The 26128-nt window shown below is 38.2% G+C and overlaps 1 protein-coding gene and 1 long non-coding RNA gene across 5 annotated transcripts; one reads left to right on the forward strand and one right to left on the reverse strand.

Annotated features, from left to right (window-relative positions):
* Nucleotides 1–544: 544 nt before the first annotated feature.
* iars2 (isoleucyl-tRNA synthetase 2, mitochondrial) lies at nucleotides 545–16079 on the reverse strand. 4 transcript variants are annotated; one of them, XM_059353680.1, is made up of 24 exons: nucleotides 15679–16079; nucleotides 15151–15273; nucleotides 14879–15032; nucleotides 14649–14797; nucleotides 14391–14440; nucleotides 14115–14221; nucleotides 13942–14029; nucleotides 13299–13414; nucleotides 13043–13212; nucleotides 12810–12900; nucleotides 12579–12730; nucleotides 12251–12411; nucleotides 11928–12030; nucleotides 11142–11235; nucleotides 8704–8784; nucleotides 7856–7964; nucleotides 7463–7565; nucleotides 4989–5111; nucleotides 4769–4900; nucleotides 4576–4682; nucleotides 3670–3815; nucleotides 3396–3586; nucleotides 2478–2622; nucleotides 545–1365 (listed from the first exon to the last, which is right to left on the reverse strand). In XM_059353680.1, exons 1-24 carry the CDS (start codon nucleotides 15946–15948, stop codon nucleotides 1220–1222), a joined length of 3111 nt encoding a protein of 1036 aa, XP_059209663.1. In that variant the 5' UTR covers nucleotides 15949–16079; the 3' UTR covers nucleotides 545–1219. The 4 variants fall into 4 exon arrangements, with proteins under 4 accessions (XP_059209663.1, XP_059209662.1, XP_059209665.1 ...); XM_059353679.1 differs by having other exon boundaries at nucleotides 13942–14032; XM_059353682.1 differs by lacking the exon at nucleotides 8704–8784.
* A 1445-nt stretch (nucleotides 16080–17524) lies between these two features.
* On the forward strand, nucleotides 17525–19112 carry LOC131988320 (uncharacterized). The gene is made up of 2 exons (XR_009395871.1): nucleotides 17525–17662; nucleotides 18286–19112. It is a non-coding gene; the product is annotated as an uncharacterized LOC131988320 (long non-coding RNA).
* Nucleotides 19113–26128: the final 7016 nt, after the last annotated feature.

Here is a 26128-nt window from a genome sequence, read left to right on the forward strand (position 1 = left end):
CATGTTTAAATCTGCTTACATATTTAGACATAAAACTACACCTTCAACTCTATGGGAAACTTTAAGAACAGGACTTATTGTACACGAAAAGGGTAAAAAAAAAAATTTTTTTAAAGTTATACTATCGTATGTTGATTTTTGATACATTAGTTGTATATTTTCTGCATTCCATACAAGACAGAAAAACATATCATAGGATGTCAAAAAAAATGAACAAAAGTCATACTATAGTATTGTTTTTTTTGTCAAATTTTAAATTGCCTAAAAAATTCATGAAATTACTTTATAGTCTGTTGATAAAAATTAGTTGTATAATTTCTGATAAATGATGAATGAAAAAACACCATATTATAGGATGTGCAATAATTGGACAAAATAGTCATTTATAGTATGAATTCTGTCAAAAAGTGTAATTTTTAAAAATGTTTAAAACGGCCCTATTAGTCTATAGATACACACTATAGTAGCATATGTCCTAAATTGACAGGAAAACACTACATTATAGTCAATCCAAAAAGTGAAAGAAAAAAAAACACTTCCACAATTAGACATAAAACTCACATTTATTTATAATTTAGAGACATTTGTTTTTCATACACCTTCAACTTAATGGGAAAGTTTACAAGGAACAGGATTTATGATACAGAGGTAAGAGATTAGAAGTGCTTCCCCCCACCCAATATAAACTCTAAACTGTTGTCACATAGTGACACTCATTGTCAAGAACACCTTTTCCATGTATTTACACAGTTAAAAAAACTGAATGGCATCCCTTCTAGACTGAAAATACTCAACTCAATATCTTCAGTTCCAACCATACATACAGTGAACAGTCTCTCATGCTGTTTCAGATAGTTGTACAATACAGGATCAAATGTAGAACCAACACTTTCATGCCACAATCAAGTGAACAAGGCCAACTTTTTGGTTTTAGAGTACACACCTGCTAAGAAAGCATTGAAGTGCATAAAACAGTGAAGCCTGAAGCACATTTAGTGACATCATCTTTGTCATCTTATCTGCTACTAAGCTATTCTTTACCAGTGCCAGCCCTGTGCCAAGCTGCAGGCTCTCTTGAATGAGGGTGAGCTCATTTTCAGTTGAATTTTACATCTCTCAGCTGATTGTAAAACCTGGTCTCTGTCCAGCCCTCAAGTGGAACTTCACCCAAAGCAGGGAAAGGAAACAGCCAAGGCGATGTTTGCTGATGTGTGGCGCGTCAGTGAGCCTGTGAAACGACAGTCTGGCAGCGCGGGCACAGGCAGTCTGCTGAGTCTGCGGTGTATCGCCGGCACCGCGGGCACCGGGCAGCAGAGGTGGGCACCACTGCTATACTGTAGGCACTGTCCTCACGGATAACACCACCTGACAGGACACATATACACATATTAACACTTTGTTCACAATAATATGGGCTTTCCAGTCATAGTTGGAAGTAGAAATTTCCCAGTTGAAGTTTCCAGCATTATCAGTCTACCCTCTACAGGTGCATCTCAATAAATTAGAATATGATGGAAAAGTCAATTTCCAGTAGTTCAAGTCAAACAGCCTCAACCAAGTATTGAGTGCATATAGAAGGACATACTTTTCAGAGGCCAACATTTCCATATTAAACATACTTTTTAAAATTGGTCTTATGAGACATTCAAATTTTTGGAGACCCTGAATTTAAGGTCTTCATTAAATGTAAGCCATAATCATTATAATTAGAAGAAATTAAATAAATTAAGACATGAGATGTTTCATTCTGTGTGTAATAGATTTATATAATGTATTATTTCCATTTTTTTAATTGAATTACTGAGATAAATAAACTTTCTATGATATTCTAATTTATTGAGATGCACCTGTATATATATTTGCAAATTAGCTTGAATCAGCCCGAGCTTGTGCCGACACCTTCTGCAGGAAATTTGGGTGCCATGATTAATGACCAATTTAAGCTTTAAGGCTCATGTGGTCTCAATTGCCAGATCGTGTTGATTTTCTCTGCACAACATCAGGAAAATTCCACCCTAACCTGACCGAGCATGAAACACAACTCTTGATGCAGGCAGTCGTGCTATCACGTTCCCATTTGCTGCCCGCATCAAATTCAAAACCATGACTCTCACAACAAAACAGCTCCTGCCTACCTGAACTCCTTCAGTAAGGTCTATTTTACAATATGTAAATATGGCTGGCATTTATAACATGCTCATGCACATTTTGGTGCTTTTTTTGTTGTGATAAACAAAGCAAAGAATAAAAAATCAATATTATACAGATTAAAAATTGGCTGTTAAGCAGCAGGCACAGTGGTAGGGCTGCGACAATGTTTTATTTACAGCTGTTTGACCTGTGGAAATCTCTCCTGTGACAAAGATCCAGGGTCCATCCCGCCTCTTAAAAAAATGACACAAGCTCTACTTTTTCCCTGGTTGTGGTTGTCTATAATCTCTTCACCATTACATTAGTAGCTTAGTGTTGCTCCTCACCTTCCAGGTTGATGAGGAAGGTGCCGTGGCTCAGCAGGGCGTCAGGGGGCAGGTCGCGGGGCAGCTCACTGGCCAGGTTGACCCGTGCTACCATCATCAGCTCAGCCAGCTGTGAGGAGGTGGAGGTGGGTTCCACTTGGAGAGACTGGGAGTGGAGTGGAGTGGAGGGGGGTGTCAGTTTGTATTAATACCGTTTCTTTTAATCAGCTGATAATAAAAAACTTAAATAAAATTACAAAATACATTATAGAATGTAATTTATCCGGGATTTCAAGCATGGGTGCAGAATATTTTATATTTTGTACTTTTGATCCATTAATATTATTGTAAATGTGTTACATTACCAGTGTCAGTGTTACACCTGTGTCGAAAATGTCATAAAAAGGTCACACTTTAATAGGGCCATTTTTTAGTATGTTTTAGTATTTTTTGTTATGTTTTAATATGCCTACAACTGACAGAAAAACACCATATTATACAATGTTGAAATTTTAAGAAAAAACAAAACTCCATACTATAGTATATATATTTTTTGTCAAAAAAGGGTAATTTTTTAAAATGCGTAAAATGCTTTAAAAAATGGCCCTAATATAGTCTGTTATTATACATTATAGCATAAAATGTGATAAATAAATAAATACAGAAAACACCATATTATAGGATGTCGAAAATTTGAAGAAAAAAACCCCCGCCATACTACACAGTATGTTGATTTTTGTACAAATAAAAGAAAAAGGCTAAAAAATTCTAAAAATTGCACTATAATAGTGTGCTGATACATATTATAGCAGAATATGTCCAAAAGTGACAGAAAAACACCATATTATAGTATATTTGATCCCTTAAAATGCTAAAAATGGTTTTGTGGACTCCTATATTGACTTAAACCGTGCACAGAGACAACAGGATCTGATTTACCTCCATGAGCTCAAACAGCAAACCAGGTTCAATGGCAATCGTGAGGTCAAACAGAGCTGCATTTTTGCCTGGAATGGAAGACAGGAAGGAGTCCCTGATGGCACAGGCCCCCTCTACCGCCTCCTCCAGTCCTGGTCGGCGCCACACAGAACTGCTTTTGATCCAGCCGCTTTTAAATAACGTCTCCCCTTCTGCAAAAACAAGTACAGTTCATAAATACTCCAGCAAGCAAGCAAACACAACAGAATATATACAGAGACAAACAGACACATACGGTCATGTCCTGGTGCGTGCAGGTAGACCTCTTCAGCTAGATGTGGCAGGATGGGAGCTATGGATCTGGTCACTCCATCCAGAATTTCCTCTAACACAGTCTGACATGATCTTCTGCCCAACGAGTCCTCTGGATCACAGTACAACCTGATGAAAAGAGGCAGAAATAGAGGAATAGATGGAAAGAAGGACAAAGAGAGTAAGAAGAGGCAAAGTCAACCAACTGGAAAAATACAAGCCCAGCTAAAGCAGTTGTCGTTCTTATATACAGTATATATAGCATATATACATCATTTGAATTTGTATTGTTCAATATGAATCATTGCATTGAAAATCTGAATCTGAATAGTAATTTGAAATTTAATTTATTCGTTTGGTGAACATTGTGAACATTCAATTCTCACAATTCACACACAAAAAAATAAATTTCAATTTTCTGCGGGTAGTTGAGGCAGTGCAATCGAGCGCAGATACACAGAACGTCTATTCTGCCAATCAGTACCTATGGAGGTTTTTTGTAACATTTGTTGCCACCCGGTTGCCACCGGATGAGGCTGGAACGGAACGGAAGTGCTAATTGGCCGAAGAGGCGCTATGGCAACCGGGTGGCAACAAATGTTACCAAAAAAAAACACGGAGGTGCTGACTGGCCGAAACTAAAATTTAAATTGAATTTTGCGAACTGAATTTGAATTGTGAGAACTGAATGTTCAGTTCCAAACTAATAAATTCAATTTTAAATTACAAATTAGATTCAGTTTTTAAATTGAACAATACAAATTCAAAATATGTGATTCAAATTCAGTTTTTAATGCAATTATTCAAGTTAAGCAATTCAAATTCAAATATAAAATGATTCAAATTCAGTTTCTGGTGGCACATATTTCAGCCCATAATAAACTTTTACCTGTCTTTGATGATGCTGAAATAAAAGCTGGAGAGTTCCCTGGTGATGAAGGCCTGGAGGACACGGATTACTCTGCCGGCATCAAACTCACTGTAGGCGTCTGTCACCTGCAGACAAACAACAGGTGTTATCATTTCAGTCTGCAGCGGATACTGTCTGGACTGAGATGAACAACTTACACACCGTAACACACCTTGATGCTGTACTCACGGAGCAGGTGCAACATGTACTGATCAATGTAGTGCATCTCTCTGGGGTCCACAGCCTGCACCCGAGGGTCGAAGCCCTGAAGGTTGCCAAGCAAGAACTTCAGAATGCTCCTCAACTGGTGGAGAAACAGGAATGAGAAAGCAGTGAGTATCACTCATAGAAAGTAACTACTCCTGTGTACTGTGTCCTTCCTGCACGGGTACCTTGTTGATGCCCTCTCTGGCTGAGTTGAGGGCAGTGGGTCCAATCTGAACGTCAGAGAAGACGTTTGACTCTGCCACCCACCAACGCAGCACATCTGCCCCGTAGGCCTGCATACTGGGGTCCTGGAAAAAGTTTCAAGAGTAAATGGAGCGCATTCACAGTAAAAACACCGTTTCATTTTAAAAAAAGTTAGTGACCTTCTGTAAAAGTTAATGAATCTGGGGCCGGATACACAAAGCATTCTTAAGAAGAAAATGCTTCTTAAGTGACACTTTTTTCTTAACTTTGCTCTTAAGACAAAATTTAAGAAGATTTGGTATTCATGAAGAAATTCTTATCTTTTCTTTAGCTGTTTTCTTAACTTTCTTCTTAATTTTTTTTCTAAAATAGAACTTGATAACAAATGAGATTCTTGAAAACAAAGTTCTTAGATTTCTTCACAACTTTAAGAGAAGCCCCCAGCAGTCTTAAAACAGCTATAGTGAAAAGATAAGTCTCGATATGTATTTACTTAAACACATTTGTATGCCATTTGTTTGATTTCTTTAAAATTTAGTTTAGCCTTAGACAATGTGGTAACAAATTTTGTTCATTGAAGTTGGTCAGAGTAGTTTTTTTGTGAGTGCATCACATAAAGCTTATTCTGGCAGTTGAAATATAATTGAAATGGCCTTTCAGTCTGTGTGACATGTAGGCCTACTCCTAGATTACACTACAATGTACTCTTAGTAAATTACAGAGGCAGATGTTGTATTTGATACTCCTTAATTAATGATCTAGTGATCTTAAGTTAAACATCTAAGAACTTCCTAAGTGAGAATACTAAGAAGTTCCTTAGACATATGACAATTCTTCAGAAAAAAAAAGTGAATAGCAATTAAGAACATTCTTAGGAACATCTTTTTTGTTCTTAAGAATTTTCTTAAGTTTTATCTTAGGAACACTTATGTGAATCCAGCTCCTGGTCACCTAAATCAATAAAGATGTACCTGTTGTTCTTTTTATGATCACTTTAAAAAAAGAATCCAAACCTTATGAAAACCTCAGGACAGTTTCTCAGAGGCCCATAATTTGTAGGGGAAAGAGGTGTAGCGGTTCTGAAACCAAGACTTAAAAACCGCAACACAATGTCCATGAATCTCATGATGCAGCCTTGTAAATGCAGTGGTTATATTATCATATACTGCAAAGGCAACCATCGACAGCTTTCGGATTGTATAGGAAGACAGAGACCTTAGGAAGAGTGGTTAAAAGAAAGGCAGCGGTGTGATCTGTAACCCAGATGTTCACATGCTCTGAATCTCTGTCCATATTATCTGCCAACAGAGTTTACATGCTGCGTCTTTGTTATTGTTTACATCCCATCAGCTGCCGTGGATGTATAGAGACTGTATCCCAACTCTGACACCGTTCGTTGATGTATCCTTACTCGGACAAATCCACGCAGCCGCGCTTTCCGGTGTTTCACGGTAATCGCCACCACCATTGTAGGTATAATTGATTTATACATATTTAACAAACTACATGTGAAATTTAATTTATGTACCATACATGAAAATGTACATGTCTAATTACAATATGAAATTTTACATTTACAATTTGAGTTTTTACTGAACTGTATTTTATTGTGAAGGACAGAAGTGCGGTCCGGGTGTGTTGATAACGATGGTTGATAACGGTGTTATTTATTTGGCTTACCCAGAAACATCCAATTTCCCCCGAAAAACTCAGCAGCCCCCATTGTTTTACAGCGAGGAGATCCAAGTGCCCGACTTGGGATACAGTTAGCGCACGGCTAATTCACCGGCGTTAGAGTCCTTTTGCCTACTCTGGTAAACCTGAGCCTAACGTACACCGTTAAACCAATATACGGTTCGAAAGATAAGAAGTTAGACGTTAGTTTAACACCATTTAATTAATCGGAAGCATAACATGATCATTTATATTAGTATTTCATGTGAAATTTTGATAGAATGTTAGCCAAACGGTGTCCGAGTTGGGATACAGTTATGTTAGTAAGTGACACTGCCCTTCCACATGAAACTCAACTCCCCAATGCTTTGTAGGTGAAATTTTCCGCTGGAATTGATAACATCTGTCTGTCTGTTCATTCTACAGAGGAATGAATGTGCCTTGGTCAGAGACAATGTGACAAGTTAATTTGTCTTAGATTTTCTGGACGGTTTGTGTTACAAACGGACAAAGTCTACTGTCAGAAATGTGTACATTGATCCTCTTCATTTAGTGATATTATATTTATTTATATTTATGTAAAAAAAAGGTTTGTTAATCTAGCTCAGTGTTCTTGTATTTGATTTGATAAAACCCAAAACATGTTTTCCTTGTTTATTCCTATTCACAACAACAACAAAATTAACAAGGTATGAACTGAACCGTGGCCAAAGATCGAGGTCTGAACCAAATCGTCACACCCCTAGTAGGGGACTTTTCAGCATATCTCCCCTGAACTCACCTTCCCTCCATTAATGACCTCATCTGGATCCATAACGTTTCCCAGAGACTTGGACATCTTTTCTCCTTTCTCACTCACAGCAAAGCCATGGACAACCAGAGACCTACACACACACACACACACACACACACACACACACACAAAACAATATATTAGCAAAATGAGAATATTGTATTTATTTCCTTTAGGCTAGTTTAGTTTTGTTGTTTTTCTATTGAAAAAAACACTAAAATTGTTTAAAAAAAAATGACATTTCTAGACTGAAATATTTTTGTCAACACAGATAAAAGTTAAAAAAGTACAATAAGTTAACTGGTATTTGTGTGGATTTTTTTATTTCTGCCATATATTTTGCTTAAAGGAAAAAGCCCCTAATTTTAATTGTGCACTCACTTATAAGGTGCCTTGTTCCTGACGGCTATGCTGGTGAGCAGCGAGGACTGAAACCAGCCTCCAATCTGGTCCTTCCCTTCCACATAAGCATCTGCCCTGGAGTCGGACTCTGGAGGAGAGGAGGAGGAGGGCGGGTTGCAGTGATAAATGAAAAAAGATGATAAATCAGTTATTTCTATGCTAAAAATAATTAGGTAACAAAACGGTTAGTGTGTGTGAAGACTGTCCCAGAGGAGAGAAATGTCTTGAAAGGACAAGAGAGACCAGCCAGCGTTAGTTGGGAAAATACAACAGTTCATCATGTGTGCAATTTAAAGTGACCATTGCAATGCTATTATCTAAGTTTAACTCAAGTTAATGTTATATGTTATATGACAGGTAGGTGTTGCAGCCATGGCATCACAGGCATAAGAACTTTATCCTCAATCAATCCACAGACAAAACAAACAGAGAAGTGCAGAGTTTGGGCCATTCCTGGAAATAGAAACAAACTGCCACAGAGGGAAAGAGAGGAGGGTGAAAGGTTGAGCTTCATGCTGCCTCAGTTCCTTATAATCTCCAACGTCCATGTTTGTATTCAAAAATACTCCTAAATGTGCTACAAAGAATACAATTTATTGAATTGGAAGAGAATTTGCCTAATTTCTGGATGTATTTAAGCACTGAAGAGGTGCTGTGTTATAGATGAAAGATGCTCATCTGACATGAAACAAATGTCTAACATAGGCACTGGAGAACACACTGAGACCACAGGAGTAAAAGCCAGTCAGACAAAACTGAGCCAGAGCCGAGGACACGCTGGAAGACAGAGACAGTTGTGTTGGCCAGTAGGTGGATGACTGAACAACCTGTGACCAGAGGTTTACGCAGCGGAGCAGGGAGCCAGCTGAGACGTGACTCAGGCTCCTCAGTGTCTCCCTCCATCTCCTCTGGAAAGGACAAGAAAACCAGACAGTGACAGTCAACAGGTCCACCTTAGCAAGTCAGTTGGTGTTGTATTCTGATTCATAATCAGTGTTTTCCCTTGGTTTCCCAGAAGACTTGGGTGCATCCCCAAATATAGCAATTTTGCATAATTTTGGACCATTAAAATTACAACATCTGTGAATAAAACCTTAAAAACGCTACTATGGAGCACATAATCAATAAACAACACCCAAAAAGCATTAATTCAGCCCAGGTAGTGCTGGAAAACTGTTTGGCTGATGGAGCTAAGCCTTGTTAGACTTGAAACAACGAGTACTTGAAGCAACAGGTAGTTCAGTAGAATAAAAGCCTGAGAGGTACCTGTGTCTTAACAGGAATCCCAGAACAAGGCTTCCTGTGGCTTCTTTTTTATTTCTTTTATAAAAGCTTCACAGATTTGTCCTCCTAACTGCATCTTATTCACCAATGCCAAGGCCTGTCACGATAACAGATTTTTATCTGATATATTTTTAGATATACTTTCCCAGAAACTATCACGATAAACGATAATATTGTGGAGTACATCCTTTCCACAGCAATGAATTTTTAAATCTCAAGAATATTAAACATTGGAATTGAAATGTGGACATTTAAAAAAAAAATACTAGATAAATAAAACATAAATAAATAAACTACAATCAAAACAAATAAAATAGACTCTCAGGCTCTGTTAACAGAAATTGCACAGAGACAAATATGATATATTTATATTTATATTCATTTTGTAGTTAATCATTTCCTCATTGATTATGTATTATAGCACCCACACCTAACCTATCCCCTATATCTGAATGTTGTTTAAATATGTTTTTATAACCCAACCCTAACAGATAAAACCACAAACCAAAATACTGCACCATTGACTTTAGACCGGTTTTTGTTGCACACCCATGGACACAGATGGGCAAATATATTTGCTACTTAACCACATTGCGCTGCTTTGCCCCAGGTCTTACTGCTAGATTAGGTTACAGTGTGGATCTCTGGCAGTGTATCTGTAATATAAACATGTTCACTTATTTTCTCATGATGTTTTACTAATGCTGAGCTGCAGACAGCTTGCACCCTGGTATGCTGAGGCTGCACTGCCTTCTAATCCCTGTTTGTGGTCAGCAAACTGCTGCTTTCGCTTAAAATACGCTTTACTGAGCAATTTAATCAGATGACTGTGTAAAGCAAGTGTTAAGTAGCTTAATCTACAATAAAAGTAATGAGAGGAGAGTTAATTAAAGGTGTTTTGAAAGCTGGCAGTCATTGAAGTGAGCTGGAGAATTAACTGCTGCTACTCTGAAAACAATCAGGATGAGTGTCAGAGAGCGAAAGAAGTGACTATTCATGAAACATAATATCAACTTCCTTCTCCTTATGAATACACTGCTGTCTCTGGCACAGAGGCATAACCACATTTTCCATGGAATAAACAGAAGCAAAACAAATTGGATGGAAGTATCCACCTGATCAAATATGAACCACAGGTTTTTCATTTCTTTAAAATGAGAGTTATTGAGGCCAGTTCCACAACATGCACTTGTTTCTCATAACACGTGAGGTCTGTGTCGTATGTAAATATGTATTTTGTGTGTGCTTCCTCTTGGCCAGAGCTCCCTTGAAAAAGAGGTTCTTAATCGCAATGGGATATTCCCTGGTTAAATAAAGGTTAAATAAAAATAAAAACTATCAGTAGGAAGAACACAGGCACGAAGGCTTCAGCATCAGAAGTTCCAGCAATGGAAAAAGTGAAATCACAACTATAAGCATGGTTTTATGTGGCATATCGATTCAGCTTATGGTAGTCAACTTTTCAACATAATTTGTAAATATTAAAATATTTTTTTTATTTAACCAACAATTGAAATATGAATGTATTCAAGGATGGAAAAATAAACACAAAAAGAGAGTGAAAATTATAACTACAAGCCTGATTCTGAAAAAGTTGGGATGATATGTAACTCAAATAAAAACAGAATTCAGAATGACTGTATATATATTTACAAAACAAAAGTTTCTCAGTTTGAGCATTCGATAGCTTGTCTTTATATGGTATTCAATTGTTACAATTACAATTTCTCTCATGTTGGTTGAAAGGAATTACAAATTTCATTCTGTTTTTTTTTTGCTTTTTTCACAGCATCCCAACTTTTGGGGAACTGGGGTTGTAAATTAATGATAATTTTATACCTTAAAAAAACTAAGAACTCAGAAAAAATTTGTTTCAAAAAGTGTTACGGTTCAGATGCCAATTCCACAAAAAACTCAATCTATTTGTAGTCTGTTGGTATATTCTGTATAACAGGACAGATTGAAGACATTTCAGATGTACCTTCGAGAACAGCAGCCCATGAAGCTCCGCTGTCAAACCAGATGTCCAGGACGTCTTCCCCACGAACGTAGTCAGTCACTGGACCTGCTTTACTCTGATGGAGAAGAACACAATCAGCTGCTCGGTTTCAACAATGTTAGGTTGAAAAAAAGGGCATGCATTTTAGGTTTAAGCACAGGAAAACATTTTAGCACCAGGCTAAGTAATGCAGTGCAAAGTGCCATAGCCTTAAGCTAACTGGAGTGCTATGCCGAGAATGTACAATTGTCATGTTTGGCTAAGACCCCACCCTGGCTTAGCCAAATATTTGAATATTTGCTGCTGATAAATAACGATGCTCCAGGGCCTAAAAACTGGTATTTGCTACAGCTCTAGTTCCATACTGTTTATACTTTTTTGTGTGATGGGCATTTGTTTTTGTCATTTGGCAGAACAAACACTCACTAGACATACCCAAGACATCATGCAGAGTATAATAAAATATGAAATAAATTCTATAACATGGAGTGTTTTTGCCATTTTTGGATAAGCTATATGTATTAACAGACTATAATTGGCATTTTTGGGCAATTTTGGGCTTTTCTTTTTTTACCTTTTCTTTAAAGCTGGACAATATTTTTTTATATTTACCTTGATTAATGCCATGCATTAACTAGTTAGTGTCAACTCTTACCAAAAATATCTGAAAATTGATTAAAAATTAAAATATTCATTCAATTAGAGAAGAATTACCCCCAACAACTTCATCTCACTCTCACATACACACTACCACACATACACACTCACCTTCTTGAGCACTTGTTCTGGCAGCAAAGTCTCAATAGGAAGCTCCCACCAACAACTGCTGCCCTTTTCTTTGAAGAGCGCTGCTACATGGGACACTGTATGTCTGCAGAGACAGGAGGAATGTTTAGCAGTAAATAATAATATTATACCAAAACAAAGGGTATGAAATGAAAGCTTAAATGCAAAAATGAAGTAAAAACAAAATACCCAAAAGTGTTGCTTTTGTCTGCAGTAACTCTGAAAATGTGTGCATGTAGTATTTGTGTATAACCAAGCATGTGTACAAGCCAGTTTGTCTGCATATTTGTTGTATATCAGCTTACTTGTTGATGAGAGCTTCTCCAGTCTCTTTGTGGTAGAAGACTGGGATTGGGACGCCCCAGCTCCTCTGTCTGGAGATGCACCAGTACGTCCGTCCGTCCAGCATGGTCAACAGGCTGCTCCTTGCTGACTCTGGCAAAACACGCACCTTCTGCAGTGCCTCCTGGATAAAAACACACATACACACAAACGTGAAGCGATTCCCTTCCTGGAAGAACACAATGTATCTCTGTACGTGCACCAAAAACAAAACTATATATTTTTTCCCAGCAAACAAAAAAACAGGAGCTCAAAACTGTATTCTGATCCTAATACATGTTCCAGCTTTACCTTGGCCTTGTCTTTAAGTGACGCTGTGTTGATAAACCACTGTTTACTGGGCCTGATGATGACAGGCTGCTTCGTCCTCCAGTCGTACGGGTAACTGTGGATGCACTGCTCCTCCTTCACCAGAGCCCCACACTCCTTCAGCATAGAAATCACTAAGAAAAGACACAGATATGAAAAACCACTCATGTACTCAGACATCCAGATTTACTCTTTTCATATATTATGCTGTACCTTTATCAGTGCCTTCTGTCATTACAGACAGACTCTGCAGCTCAGGGCCGGCCAGCTCAGTGAACTTGCCGTCCTCATCCACCATACACTCCTATGGTAGAAGAAAGAAAATACACAGTCACAAAGCATGTCAAAACAGTCACTTTTTTGCCTTTATATAAGACTAAAACTATGAATAAATCATCACAACTGTTCATCATCATCTTGCACAAACAACAAGCTTCTGAACGTACCACCACCAGATTAAAATGTGAAGCCACGCTGTAATCCTCCATGCCATGAGCTGGAGCTGTGTGGACCAATCCTGTTCCTTTTACCATAGTAACATGATTTGCCGGCAATAGTGGCACTTCCTTCTCAGGAATTGTTGGATGTTTGCAGATCCCACCCTCAAGTTTTGAGCCTTGGAACAGAAGGTCAGGGAACATTAGTATGGTTAGGTTTGTGTGTGTGTGTGTGTGTGTGTGTGTGTGTGTGTGTGTGCACTACCTGTGAAGGTGCCTACAATCTCCAGCTCTGTGCCCAGCAGTGCTGCCACGCTGGCTGTGCGCTCACTTGCCACCAACAGCAGCTGAGAGTTGTCTGCCCTCTTCACCACAGAGTACCTGCAAACAGGAAACAATTATTGTTTTTTTAAGGTTTCTATTTCATTCAAAAGCTTCCGAGTAGTGTTCCTTATCTATGTAAACATTCGCATTTTGTTCAAAGTATGCATGTTTTAGCATCAAAATGCTAAATGCAAAAATGATTAGTCACACAAAATATTCACATAATTAATAACTTGCTTAAGTATTTTAATTTACTGAAAAAATTCTTGTGTGAAATGTGAATATTTGCTGGTTTTCTTTGTCTTGAAGGATAAAAGATTGAATATCTTTGGGTTTGGACTTGTTGGTTGGTGACAATTTTCATTCTTTTCAAATGTTTACAGCCCCAACAATTAAATCAATCAACTTAGCAAATAACCAGGAGAATAATGAACAATGAAAATAGTCTTTAGTTGCAGCTCTATAAAGGACAGGTGAGCCTATCAAACTGATGAAAAGGAGCAGAAGGGCAGCTGTCTGCAGAGAGTCTGAGGTGTCCTAGAACCAGCTCTGTATAAATGTAATGTTGTGCTGTTGGTACTTACTGGGCGTTGGGCATGTAGCAGACAGCCTGGTTGGCAGGAATGGTCCAAGGCTGGGTGGTCCACACCAACACAGAAATACTTTGCAAACCTGCTGCACACATACACTGTTTAGAGATTTCTGCCCCGGTCAAAAATATAATATTTTAAAAAAACTGAATGTGTGTGTGCATTACCTTCTGAGGCAATCTCAGGTGGCAGTGTGCTCAAGGGGAACGTGGCATAGATTGCTCTGCTCACATGCTCAGGGTTGTACTCCAATTCTGCCTCTGCTAGAGCCGTTCTATCGGGGCACAGAGATGGGATTAAAGTAGACTACAGGGGAAAAATCTGTTATTTTTATTTAACTTTTATTCATACAGGTATTTCTCAAGAGAGACCTGTTGATCAGTTATCATATGTTGCTCTGGAATAGAATGGATCAAAAATACTGAGGCATACGAACTCAATACCTTGATGAAGGAGACCACAAGACTGGTTTGAAATCCTGGTAGATTAACTCCTGAAAAACACCAAACAAAAAATATTCTAAAAAAATAGACTTAACTGTACAGCCACTGAGAAAAATCTATTTCTATCCCATTCATGTGTTTACTGCTCTTGTACTTTCTTACAATAACTACCAATGTTACAGTTTAGGTTAATAGTTATAGAGCCTTGTCAGTCTGAACAGAGACCATTCAGGGAAGAAAACTGTTCTAAGTGCCCACCTTGCTGTGCATCTCCTGGAAGACTTTAAGCTGAGCAGCTTCATAGGCTCCATCATACGTGTAGTAGCACTGGTCCCAGTCAGCCATCACCCCCCAGCGCTGGAAAGCAGCCTTCTGACGAGCTATGGCCCCCTCTGCAAACTTGCGCGCTGGATGGGATGAAAACATTATGGCAGCTGCAATTCTAACAATAGATTTATAAATGTTCGTCCATCTTTTAGTCCGTTTACCTTTCTGTCTGATCTCTAGGGGACTGAGGCCACTGGTCCCCAGCTCCCCCAGAGCCTTCAGCTCTATGGGTAGTCCATGGCAGTCCCATCCTGGGATGTAGTGGACCTGCCGCCCCCTCAGCATCTCAAAACGGTTACGGATATCTTTAAGGATCTGGACCAAACAAGACACAGTGAACTGGGTGAATATTTTGGTAGTCAATGATTATTATTTGCCAGAGTGCACCATAGGAAATAACTTAAACATGACAATCCCACTGTTAACTGATCACCTTGTTGAGTGCATGTCCCACATGAGGGTCTCCATTTGCATATGGTGGTCCATCATGGAGGCAGAACTCCTTCTTGGCCTTCCTCTCTCTTTGCCAAGAGTACAAATCTGCAAATCCACACTCCTGCAAAAACATATTTTCGTTAATATGGAACCATCTGTGCCAGTGTTTTACCATCAAGATAAGTATACTCGGATTTGAGTGTTAAGTACTTACACACACCTACAGGGTGATAAGTCACGTAGTATGTTACCAAAGTAATTTAGTATGTTACCAAACCTAAGTCAATACTTTAGCTGAGACCTATTGTACAGTCCGCATAATCCTGAAAAGTAACTTTCTGCATTAGAATGAAGGGAGAGAGGGATTGAACTGCCTTCCCATGCATCTGATGCATGCCGAACTGAAGAATGAACCCTTAAGATATGTAAAATATATTTTATAGCATGTGCTAAAATGACTCCAGCTGTCAACAGGCAGGAGAACATTAACTTGGCATGTTTTTGTGTAGAGTGTCGGCCGTTGTACCTGCTGTATCTGGAGTTCTCGGTCCAGCAGCTTCTGTCCAGTCAGTTTCAGTGGAAACTCACTCCGTGGAAGGAGCACTGTGTCTCGGTACAGTCCCTGAGCAGAGTTGGCCTTAGTGGGCTGAGCTGCGCTGCCCTCCTCTGAACTGACACCATGACAGCGGCTGGCGCTGAAGGAGAGAGCACGGTGGAGGAGGCCGCCTCCCCGGTGTGACCTCCGTCCCCATCGCGCTACCGTCTGGCTTACTGCCGAAACCCGGCACAGCAGCATGGAGAGGCGAGCTAGCTCTGTTGTCACACAAAACCACAAAAAATAAAGTTGGCTGCTGAGTTGCAACTGTGCAACTATCGTGTTGTGATATTCCGCCCTTAGTGCAATGCTGTGTTTCTTCCGGAAGAAATTGAAGAAGGGACAACTACGGAAAACCAGTTGGGTCAAAAGAAGTAAAATGAAGTCGCGTTCAAACAGTAATTTGATGCAGCTTGTAATGAACTGCGTTATTCTGTAGGGAAATGCGCATTAAAGCGTGAGATATTAACATGAATAGTGTCGATCTGCTATTGATACTAACTTATATATAAATATTAGGTAGATCATTTACAAAACCTAGTTGTGTTTGAGTTGTTTTATTTTGAAAGTTATACCGGAAGTACACTTGCTGCTAATACTATTCATAATAATAATAATAATAATAATAATAATTATCATCTCAACATAATCATTATAACTACAATAAACAAAATATTAATAATAGTTAGTATTATTATTATTATTATTATTATTGTTAATAATAATAATAATAATAATAATAATAATAGTAATAATAATAATAATAATAGTACTGATACTACCACAATTATAAAGTATTACAACTGGTATTTATACTACAACTACAACTACTGCTGCTGCTGCTGCTGCTGCTACTACTACTACTACTACTACTACTACAACTTCTATTATATAATATATTATATAATTATAACAATAATAATAATAATAATAACAATTATAATAATAAAATAAAACTGTAAAGGATGTAAAGTTAGTTTCTGTGATATGTGATCATTTTTTTGTGTTACTTTAGGATGAGTTTTCACCTTCCCCAGGGGCCTAAAAATAATAAATATTGGTTTTAATGGTCATAGTAACTCTAATTGACACTACCTGCTCCAAAAACACACAATTATGTGTGGGTGGAGAGAACATTAGAAAAACATATGTAAAAAAAATATACAGAAATCAGGAGCTGTTTTCTTTTTAAAGTTGTTGCCAAAATTGTGTTCATAGTTATTATTATTATTATTATTATTATTATTATTATTATTATTATTATTATTATATTACATATTACATATTACATATTATTACTATTATATTTAACAAAGCTAACTTTTCCAACAGCCATCGGGCTGTCTAATTCTTCAAGAGCTTACAGATTAACTTTTGTTTTGTGTGCTTACGAGTGTTCACTGCCTTTAAATTGATAGTGCCTCCATAGGCCTACATAATAACCAGTACACTCACATGGGTAGACAGAATATTAGAAACAGAGTAGTCTAGTTTGGTTTCTTTATTATAAAATAATGTTTTCAGTGTTATCCCATAGTCACGATAACAATGACTAAAAAATAAATATGAAAAACTTATCAAATTAATTAATTAATAGGCAATTATATATCAGCGACTCATACGAACTTTTAACTCCAAAACAGTCAGAGAGTAACTGGACTTCCTAAATTACAGTCGGACAGCACCTGAAGGCAGCATGACACAGGCTGCAGCAGGTGGTATTGAGTGGCTGATGACGTCACCAGGGGTATAAAATGCACGGCTGCATCTCTCCTGCTCATTCATTCATCCTTTGGCTGACTTGAGGACTTGAGCGGAACAGCGAGCCTTTATTCACAGCAAGATGACTAAGATGTGTGTAGCTTACCTTGGAGCTCTTCTGCTGGCTCTCCATCTCCATCTCATCTCAACACAGGTTAATTTTGTCCCTTATTTATTGTCTTTACTTAAACAGAATGTTAACTCTAGTTTGCATGGGTTGATCTGTTTGAGCACTGAAATGTACGAGTTTTGAGCTACGGATTTTATTTCTTCTGTGGCTTCCTGACAAGTTACAGGTGGTGTCTTAACTTCCAGTTACACGTTTACGGTGAAAATTAGTCGCAATAGTCTAATTCTCAACCGAAATTCTAACTTAAACGAACCCTTATATATAGGCTGTGTATTTAGAAAAAGAGAATATCTAACTTAAAGGTTAAAATGTGGTCCTTCCAAATTTCCAGGACGCTCACGCCCAGAAATCTCCAAATGGAGAGTTTAGTGTTTAACTGAATAAAACTCAAACTAAAGACAAAAATAATTAAAAATCAACGTTTTTGGAGAGCTTTAGGATAACTAACTGTGAATTTAAACCTTTAATTTACTCAGACTTTAAAAAAATAAACTTTTACTGGTAAATATTTGCATTTCTGGCACTCGTTTATGCATGTGTCCAAAGAAACAAGTGTCGCTCGTTCTGCCCTAATGAGTAGCTGCTGCCCTGTCCCTCAACATGTACCCTTAAAGAGAACAGGAGATGATTTGTTTTTTATTTTGCAGACTACGGGCGGCACCACAAAGGCGCCAATGAGCGATTTGACCACAATGAGCGATTCGACCACAATGTCCAGCTACAACATGACCGGGAACATGACGGTCACCGGGAACATGACTGGCAGCATGAAAGGCGGCTGCGGGAGGACCGACGTCTCCGCGCTGCTGCTCCCGCTGGCGGCTGCAGTCTCTCTCCTGCTGGGTTGGTCCTAATGACCGGACTGCTGGCTCTTCGCACACTGCCAAGACGACTGGACTGGGCACGCAAGAGCAATTCTATAAAGGTCCCTTCTCTCCCAAAAATCCTGGATTTTACCAAATCCTCTTCTGTCTTCACTCTTTCTGGAATTGGCTTTGAAAGGAGCGCGCTCTTTTACGCACCAACCGGGGACGCGCCCTGCTGCTCGACGTTATGTCTTGCTGGTTTTGCAAGGACTACGAAGGTTCCTCTTGTCCGGGAAAACACCGGCCTCTTGGTTTGGGCCGTTGTCTTCTGTGGGAGACAGTTTGCGGCAAGTATAACTCTCATACCCCATAACTCTCATACATCTGCTTCATGAGACGCGGCCAGCTCTTTATTCAGGTGGGCCACTTTTCTCTCAAATTCCATGTTGTCTATCAGATTTTTTGGGACTTTTCCATCAGAGTGAGCTTTGTGTTCTCGTCAAACAGCACATGATTCAAGTTCTGATTCTTGATACCAGGCTCCACAGGCTGCAAAGTGATTGTAAACCCATCAAGAAAATTTTGTATTATGAAAATTGAAATTGTGTGTAAATGTGATTTTAAATCTTTAATTTTGTAAGTCAAATAAAGCTTTAAATTGTAAGTGATCACATGGACTGGTTGTTTTTCCACATGTTGTGCATTTAATATTTGTGGATCTTTAATTGTTCTGCTAAACTAAGAGATTTTAAAAGCGTGCCTAATGTAGAGCTACAAGTAACTGGTAGGTCAATTTAAACTCTAGTTGTACCTGAGATTATCCAGCTCAGCTTTAAACTATCTGGTGTAATATAAATGCCTCACTGCCAACTACTAGAATTGGAGTTTCCCTACACAAAGAATTTCAACTAGTATACTGTCTAGTCATAGCTTTCTGGTGCTGCATAATTTGGAAAGCCACGCTTTCCCATTCGTTCAGATTTGAATAAGCTAAAGGTTCTAATTTGTGGAACTGAAAAGCACTTTTCAGAGCCTAGTACTAGTGTTTTTACTCTGTCACCAAGGTGTACACCTGCATCCATTATGCCATATAAAAGCAAGGTCACTTGATGGCTTCAAATTGCTAATTTGCACTTTAAAAATACACTCTTAAAACTCATGTGGCTTGCTGCTTCACTTGCCAATTTGACCATAACTGCAGAGTTTCCCATAGAGTTCTGTATGGGTGCTGTGCATGTTAATCAGAACACTAAGTCAAAGCTTATTTCTGTAGCACACTTAAAACCTCGGTTAACAAAGTGCTGTATAAATGTAGCAGAAAGCAAATATGAACTAAAATAGAACTGTGCTTGCATGCTTAAAACATAGCCCTGCTCAACTGGAGTCAAAAGCCAGAGAGAAATGGGTCTTTTAAATGAACCGTCTGAGCAGCTCTTACATTAAAGCTTAGAGGCTGCCACTGAAAGGCTATCATCTGTTTTTGAGCCACTCTGGCTGGGGTGATGCTGTAAGCTCAGACAGATAAGATGCCATGCCACTGAGGCTTTCAAAAACAAGCAAAATGCAAAATTTTGAACTGGATCTTGAAATGGAAGGGATGCCAGTGTAGGGATGGAAAACATTTGTTGTGGTAAAGATGGAGTAATGCATCCTGACCAGAGAATGAAGTCACTCCTTTTTGGGTTGTAATCTGAGCTTCCAGTGCACACACCTTACTTTTCCATGATGTATAGGAAACATCTTGTGTCCAGCCAGATGAGCAATGTTTACATATTTTTTTGTTTGAGAGGAGATGCAAATTAAAACAAGGTAATTTAACTTTTGTGAAAACCTCAGCAATTCAGAATTGTCTTAAAACACCTAGAAATCATCCTCACTTCAGTTGATGGCACACCAGAGAACTTAATTTATGAGCTCACATTAGCCCTGCTGGTAAAACCATTGTTGCCATCAGCTTGTCACAAAAGTTGCAACAGTAAATTGTTCTCTCCACACAATGGAGGATGTGAGCACTAGACAAATAATACTTTAATAATTAACTGAGGGGGGTGAATAATTTAAAAGCAGGTGAGCCAGGCCTCCTTCACCTGGTGTTGGGGATTTGCCATCAAAGGGTGTCTCTCTCTGAAGGACTGACTGCTGGAATTCACCTGTTCTTACCCCCCCCCCGTGCACCCACTCTTGATCTGTGTGGGAATTGCATCCCACCCTGATCACATGACAATGGCTACATTGTCCGGCTCATCTTATCTGCTCCGAAGCTAGACTCAGATGAAGACCTTTGCTCTGTGAGCATGCCTCTCATTCCTCCCTCTCCTCTCAGCTTCTTCTTTATAAACATGTTTTTTGTTTTTCAAGATCTCCATCTTTCCTCCTTTCCCTCTGTCTCTACTTCATAATCCAAAGCTAAAGAGGCCTGACGGAGCACTATCCACATTCCTGCAGCGTGGCCGTGAAACTTTAATGGCACTGGAGTGCGGTCAGGTGATCGAGAGAAGAGTTCTCCTTTAGTTGACCGCCAGAGTGTGACCACTTAAGGCCCTCCTCCAGCTACTCCACCCATCTCCTCCCGTCCTCCTGAAATGTAAGGAGAAACCCGAGTTCAGACATAGGTGTTTGTTTGCTGGTGGAGAGAGGGAGGGGGGAGCAAATAAAAAAGAGGAAGGGCTAGAGGACGGAGAGAGAAAGGTGAAGGACACTCCAAAGTTTTTATCGCTCGGCTGAACAACCATCTCTTGTTCTTTTCCAAACAGGAATTTCAAAACCATGGTGCTGAAGCCTCTGGTAAATGACCACACTGCTTTTGTTGTTTCAGCCATCATTCCTGAACACTTCAAGCTTAAAGAGCAACATTTATCCCCTATCAGTTCAGAATATGTCCCACAATGCCTCTACGGAGTCCAAAACACAAGCCTGCAGTTTGTTGCTTATTAATAAGTCAACGACTCTGAGGTGCTGGAAACATATCACTTTGCTTTGGCTTCTCAGAAAATAAAACTCTTTCAAGGACGGTTGCTATCTAGCTTCTGCTTCTCTACCGGCTGTATGAAGACAGTGAGAGAACTGAAACGGTGAAGTCATAATAGCATGTTGGCCAGTCACTGTTTCAGGGAAGTGAAGAGGATGTGGGGAGCTGCAGTGAAAAATACATTTAAGATCAAGTCATTATTTCTAACTTAATTATTTTTTATCTATGTTGGCAGCATGATATGGATACATAAGACATGTATGGTGCCTAGAAAACAAACTTTAGTACCAGCAGATGCACCTGCCCTGTTGGATACCCCGCTGGTAAATAAAACATGATAAGGAGCCCTATAGAGTGCCTTTTCTATGGAGCAAAACATAAAGTGCCTTCTGGAGAGCCCCTTCTTGTAGAGAAAAAGTGATCTTCTTCAGGTGGAGAAAACGGTGCCAATCCAGTAGAGAAAAGGTGATAAAGTATGCTTAGGGTGGCCTACATGCTGTAAATCTTTCTTTGTGCTGGTGCCCACAGGAAAAAAAATCTCTTACTGTCTGTCTGAATATACCTGTATTCACCCTCTGTCTGAAACACTAATTTTGGCACTGTTCTCTTTAAACCCTCCTGAAAAACCCCCAGTCTGCTCTGATTGGTCTGTGTTTCTCGGTCATCTACATGTGCTCTCTAGGCATCTTCTACACCATCATTGAAGCTAAGGAATGACTAACAGCACTGTAGTGGCATTAACAATACTGCCCTACAAAGCCTAACTGCAGTAACTACGCAAAAGGTAAAACTGCTTTAAAGTTTTTTAACTTGTTCTAACTGGCCAGCCAAATGGGTTATAGGTCGGTAAGTGATATGACACTTATTTCTACTATATTGATGATGCAATTTTTATGCTAAAAACACATGACAATTTATTTGACCTTTGACCCCAAAAATGTAGTTACTGCACTCTGGTTTTGCATTGCTGTAAAAGCTTCTAATAGTAATGCACAAACAGAGTGCGCTAACTACAATGTTGTCTTCTTTCAGCTTTTATATTATGTTTTCAGTGAATAAACATTTTCAAATTAATTTTGTTATAAGTGTATTTAAAAGAGTTTAACAACTCTAATCAAATATGTGCATATTTTAGATTTAATATTATGAAGAAATTTTATATTTTAATCTTAATATTATTTTATCTCACTTTTTCTCACTTAGTCACTATGTAGATAATAATTTCCCTTTCAAATAAACTTATACTTTCTATTATTTTTATGTTTAAATTAGTATATACTAGTGCAGTGCCCGTAGGAAGTATGTATTCGCACATCATCCAGCACATACACATTGAACATTGATATTCGCTGGAAACTATTTGAATATTATTGGAAAATCGAACATTGAAGCGCACTTTAAAGATAGGTATCAAAAGCAGACTGTGATAAGTGCAATAACTGCTTGGTTTTGAGTTGGATTTTGTGGTTTTTATATAATTATTTCTCTGAAATAAAGCAAAATTGAACTCACACAAGATAAAACAGACATCAAGAAGTTCATTTTTAGTTATAAGTCAGTTTGACCAAAAATGTAGTTACTGCAGTTAGACTTTGTAGGGCAGTATAGAGTATAGTTGTGACATCACAACATCACCGATGTCCTGAGGGCTGATTTAGCATTTTGATACTTTCACAGTCTTTACACCTCTTTATACTGTTTATATCTATATATATTTTTAAAAATCATCGCAACTTTAAAATTTTAAAGTATTTGAACTTTAATATCTACTAGATTGACTGGCACAAAATATTGTACGTACATTTAAGGTTCCCAGATGAACCATATGATTTTGGTTTCTAGCATGCTCACGTTAGTAGCTTTGAGGGATGGACTGCCATTAACTTTGGTACACACATTCTTATCCCACTCAGGATGATTTACAGTCATCATCCCTTAACTTTACATCTAGTATCATCAAAAGATCAATTTCTCCAAAACCTTCTATACTTTGTGTTTCGCACTAGTTAGCAAAATGTTAGTGTTTAAAAAGACAAAGTGGCAAGTGCTAGCATCTGCTAAGCATATTAGTTTCGCCATTGTGTGTGTTAGCACAGTAAAGTTAGCATTTAGCTTATACCACCACTGTGTAGTGGTACACAGGTAATAGCATGGCTGCAAGCTCTAACTGCCATTATTAGTTTGATGCAGGCTAAGATATCCTCAACAAAATCCACGTTAATTTCTTTGTCTGTTTTAATAGTTTAGCTGCACCATCAATGGCTCTTTCATCGTATGCACTTGTTACTGTTTGGAAGTGATAGACAGGTAAACAACCACCTGTTAGAGACAGAGACAGACGTATAAAAGTGTCCACCAATGAAGACTTTCATGCTATTTAGCACTGAACAGACACTGTCTGAACATTGTAGGTAACAAGTAACTAAAAAAGACATTAACTAAAAAGAAAATAAGTAAGCTTTTTCATTCATCCTCTTTCTCTCTCTCTCCCTCTCTCTCTCCCTCTCGCTCTCTATGTGAAAAAGAGAGAGATATCTCATTTCAAAGCCTGTTTTAAGCTTAGTGAAAAGGGACAGGAAGCAACTCTTTGCTTGCTTTCATGTGTTTCACAGAAAATACATTGGAGCAGCACCATTAATGATACTTTGATACAGAGCTTGTATGACCTTATTATCCATGACATTATAAAGATCCTTTCACTTATTACATTTACTCTAATGATACGCATCAACGCTTCAGGGAGTTTCAGGTGTGCTCTGACCCCACAACTTGTATAAAAGCAGAACTTGAGACTCAAAGATATTAAACACTTCCCGTGCACACAGGGTGTACGATTTCTTAGTAATTTCAGCAAGATAAGGTAAGATTAAACACAGAGTTAAGGTAGCGGCATAGTTCCTTAACGGAAGACGCTTTAGCAGGATGCACGGGGTGCTGTGAGGCTCATCATGCGATGCTTCAGACATGGCATGGTTTTGGTAACCACCAACCCCCCCACCCACTCACCTCATGCCCCTTACTACATTTCCAGTGTTTGTCGTGCTCTGTGGGTTGTAGCCAAATGCTGTGTGCAAATCAGTCAACACATCCTTTTTTCCTGTTCCTGTTTTTGACACCTCAACACGAACATCCTTTGAATTCAATTTCACAGGCTCATGCTTTCAACATCGATTGTAAGCATGAGGAGCCAGTTATCCGTCAAACAAGTCTTTCTGCATGAGGAACTTATACCAGCAGTTAATAAGTTATCCGATTATCTGGTTACTATGGTGACAACCTTTAAATCATCTTGGCTTTCTGGTAATACAGTGTGTTTCTTTCTGACACACAGTACTGTAGGGTGTATTTTATGTTTTATATAATGACATTTCGATGCGATGTCTGATAGGTGTGATTAATATTTTTATGTTGTGTCAGAGATTTTTTTTAAAAGTTAAAACTGTCTAAAATGTTGTCTATGGAAACTAAATACATTTACAAAAGGCATTTAAGTAATTTATATGGTGTTTTTGCATTAGTTTTAACCAAAATACACATTTTAAGTGTTAATGAATATGATTAGATAATAAATATTTATATATATAAATACATTTATATGATTGTTGACTATTAGCACTGAGAAATAGTAAACTAAACATTAACTTAACATGAGAATTAATTTTACTCTAAATGGGAATAAAAGTTTAACTCCCACATGAGTTCACTTAGTTTTATTTGATGGTCTCAAAACATGCTGTTGACAAAGATGCACTGGTCGAATGTTACTAAGAACATTTACTCAAGTACTGTATGTAAGTACAATTTGATTTAGATGTTATGTATATTCTTTTTACTCCACTACATTTAGCCGACAGCATTAGTTACTTTTCAGGTCTAGAGATACCATAAAAAATGGGTCGGTTTAAAATGATGACCCTTAAAAAAAAAAAAATTAAATCACAAAACAGTATATTAAGTAGTTAAAATGAGCCTTGACAACATTAAAAGTCTGCTTACACAAATGCATCAATAAGAATAAGAAATCTTGTAATATATTTAGAATATATAAAACAATCTAAGTGTGTCCATACTGCATAACGACTACTTTTGATACTTTGGGTACATTTTGATGCTTATACTTTTGTACTTAATTAAGTTTTGAATCCAGGTCTTTTACTTGTAGTGGAGTAATTCCACAGTGTGGTATTAGTGCTTTTACTGAAGTAAGGGATCTCAATACTTCTTCCACCACTGCAAAGATGCCACTGATCGAAACTGACAAAAACTAAAATTGTTGGGCTTTTCTTTGACCTCAAAACTCATAGAGAAATGATTTAATATTTCTCATAATTCAAGAATAATAGAGTTTAAAGTATGTCCCTTTTGTTAGAAATGTGTATACACTGAGGGCTTGTATAATTAAGATTATTTTATTTTAAGTAAAAATGGCATCTGTCTGTCACTTAAAGCAGACATGCCCTTAATTATGTATAACTTTAAACCTTAATATAAATTAAAAGGGCGAGTTATAAATGGATTCATCCCTGAACAGTTGTTATAGAGGGTTGAAATTAGAGACTTGGTTCCAGGCTGTGAACATGTTTATTTCTGCTGTAAAGTTGGGCTTTTTTAACATGGGTGTCAATGGAATTTTACTCACTTTTGGAGCCAGCCTCAAGTGGCCAGCTGAAGAACTGCAGGTTTGTGGCACTTTGGCTTCACTATTCAGCCCTGGAG

Source organism: Centropristis striata, chromosome 16 (genome assembly GCF_030273125.1).
Source record: "Centropristis striata isolate RG_2023a ecotype Rhode Island chromosome 16, C.striata_1.0, whole genome shotgun sequence".
In the NCBI taxonomy this organism is placed as follows: Eukaryota; Metazoa; Chordata; class Actinopteri; order Perciformes; family Serranidae; genus Centropristis; species Centropristis striata.